The 2842-nt window shown below is 36.5% G+C and overlaps 1 protein-coding gene across 1 annotated transcript in view; it reads left to right on the top strand.

Moving 5' to 3' along the window:
- The window catches only part of ISY1 (ISY1 splicing factor homolog), a 43897-nt gene that overhangs the window by 27891 nt on the left and 13164 nt on the right, over positions 1–2842 (top strand). Inside the window, exon 7 of the mRNA XM_042782282.1 lies at positions 1146–1263. Within this exon, the coding sequence (XP_042638216.1) occupies positions 1146–1263 (118 nt within the window). The remainder of the gene's footprint in view (positions 1–1145; positions 1264–2842) is intronic.

The following is a 2842-nucleotide window of genomic DNA, read 5'->3' as shown; positions in this document are numbered from 1 at the left end:
TAGGTTTCACATTTAAGTCTTTGATCCATCTGGAGTTCGTTTTTGAGCAATTTAACTTTTATATAATAATTTTTATCAACTCCATAGCAGAGTCCAGAGTCACATACCACTTTTAGTTGTTGACATTATTTTTAGTGGCTAGCATCCCCCTTCTGGATCTATTTAATTTGTCTTCTGATTCTCATTTAGGTTGTTTGTGTAATTTTTCTTAAGTTTTTATCACTGAACATCATATAACCATTTTCTTAGTCAGTATAAGAATTTCATAAGACCCATCGTTCATAAGATATAGAAAATACTCCATAAGGGATTATGCTGTAGATTTTTTTTTTTATTGTAATTTGGGTGAAGATTTACAGAGCAAATTCACTTTCGATACAGCAGCTCACATATACTTTGTCTATACATTGACCATAGTTTACCACAATGCAACAGCTCCCCTCCCACTCCCTCCCCATAGTTACCTCTTCCCAGTGTCCATCCCTCCATACACTCCTGCCCCCTGAGCTATCTCCCTAGTGCATAAGCAGCTCTTCTTTCTCCCATGATTGTTCTCTCCAAGGAGTGTATCTACTTGAGGTAAATGTTCAACTCATATGCCTGTCTTTTGTTTGGCTGGAAACCACAGGTGTGGGTTCAATTCCAGACCTGAAGGGCAGCTAGGGGCCATAGTCTCAGTGTTTCCACCAGGCTCTATCAGACCAGCAAACCTGGTTGCCCCTCTTTTTTTTTCTCCAAATGATTTTAGTTTTGTTCCACATTATTTTCCCTCTCTATCCAGAATCTCCTACATAGATCCCCTTCCAAGTGGATGACAGTGGTAGCCGGGCACCATCTAGTTCTTCTGGTCTCATAGTTGTATAGGCTGCAGATTGGATGGTGTACCAGTTGCTAGGACTAATTGTTTCCATGAATTTTGGTTTTCTTTATTCGTCTTTGCTCTGGACAAGGAGAGACCCATTGTTGCATCTAGATGCATCTAATAGCTATAGCTTGATTTTTTTTAAGAGATAAAAAAGTGTAATAACTTCTTTTGTGCATAAATATTTTCCACGTTTTATCATTATTACCTTAAAATATATTTGCAGACATGGAAATAGTGGATTTAAAGACAGGTCCGTTTTCTCTTTTTTCTTCCCAATAAGAAAGTTGGCCCTAAAATGCTGGATCATGAAGGGAAAGAAGTCCCAGGAAATCGAGGTTACAAATACTTTGGAGCAGCAAAAGATTTGCCTGGTGTTAGAGAGCTGTTTGAAAAAGAACGTAAGTAACTCACGTGTATGAAGGTTTTAAGTTGGTAATAATTATAAGAGCAGGTATGCTATATGTTAGTTTTTTTATATTACTTCTTAGCTGCATAACAGCCCTGTAGCATAGGAATTTTTGTTCCATTTTGAAATGAGAAACGTTAATCGAGGCCACATAATTGGGACTGGAAAGTGAGCACAGAATTGGCTAGTGCCAAATTCCGTGTTCTTTGCATAAGCCAGTCTGTCAGTCTGAATAAGGAGTTTCTCTGTTTGAAGTTCCCAAACTATTGGGATAAACTCAGATTTCTTAAATCAGGTTCATGTTTCAGTTACTCATTAGTTATAAAGCTATACATGAAGAACAAATAAAATCTCGGGCAGAACCCTAGTATGTGACCATGGATCACAGTGGAGCTGTCCTCTGTGAATAAAGTGGGAAGCCCTTGCCTGTCCTTCCCCTTCCCCTCCGTTCTCCTCTGCCTTTCACAGTGGCCCTTGGGAAGCTTCAGCCAAACTTAGGGCTTTCAAAAGTGTAACTTGAAACCACTGGTCTAGAGTCTTAGAGCATTTGAGTTTTGATTTTTAGAAAAGTAGTCTAAATGCTTTATTAAAAAAGTATGAAAAGCAGAGAAGCATGACACCAGTATTCTTGGCACTGTTGACATTTGCTCTGTTTCCTTCGAGTTGGTTTTCCTGTTTTTTTCAAAATGAAGTTTTATTAAATCCTTTTTTAAAAAAAATTATGCCAAAACTGTTTTTGCATGCTTCATTACCATAATTTAAAAATCATTCAAAGTTTAAATATTATGCTGTTAATTCTGAAAGCAGTATTTCAGTTACAAAATACAGAAAATCAGAAAAATATTACATTTGAACAGCTTGTAGATGATAATTGTTAGCATCAGCATGTTGACACCTGGTGTATTTCCCTCCAGTTTTCAAAGGATTGTGGTGGGGGAGAGCTCCTAAATTGAGATTTAAACTATTTAGGTTTTTAATTAAATTTTTCTAAATTCTTTTTTTATTTCCTTTAGTCATAGATATATATATGTGTGTGTATGTGAGTGTATGTATTTTAACAAAAAAGTGCATAAATCACTGTTACTGAGTATAATTCAGATAGTACAGAGCCAAAGTCCCCTTTCCAGTGCCCTTGCTAGAGATAATCATCATTATCTGTTTGGTATGTACCCTTGTAGGCCTTTTTCCATGTACTTACATGTTTATTTCATCAGTTAAATTTCATCATCATAAATTGGTGTGCACAGAAAAGCAAATTTATTGGTTCACAATAATGGAAAAGCTGATGAGTAGTTTGACTTCAGGAGTGGCTGAATCCAGGTCATATTTTCTCTGTATTGCAATTTTAACTTTCACTGTGTGAGCTTTTTTCTGTGCTAGTTCTCCACCTACGGTGGCAAGTTGTTCATTGTCTTGTTTTCTTTCAGCAGTGTATTTTTTTCCCCCAAGCAGGTCTTATCCTAGCATTGAGTCTTTTTTTTTTTTTTATTTGTGATTTGGGTGAAGATTTACAGAGCAAATTCACTTTCCATACAGCAGTTCATATACACTTTGTCTCATGTCATTGGCCA

Source organism: Orycteropus afer, unplaced genomic scaffold (assembly GCF_000298275.1).
Source record: "Orycteropus afer afer isolate SDZICR_OR568_19922 unplaced genomic scaffold, OryAfe1.0 scaffold00283, whole genome shotgun sequence".
Classification (NCBI taxonomy): Eukaryota; Metazoa; Chordata; class Mammalia; order Tubulidentata; family Orycteropodidae; genus Orycteropus; species Orycteropus afer.
The sequence above is the reverse complement of the archived record's forward strand: the minus strand, read 5'-3'. Positions and strand labels throughout refer to the sequence as shown.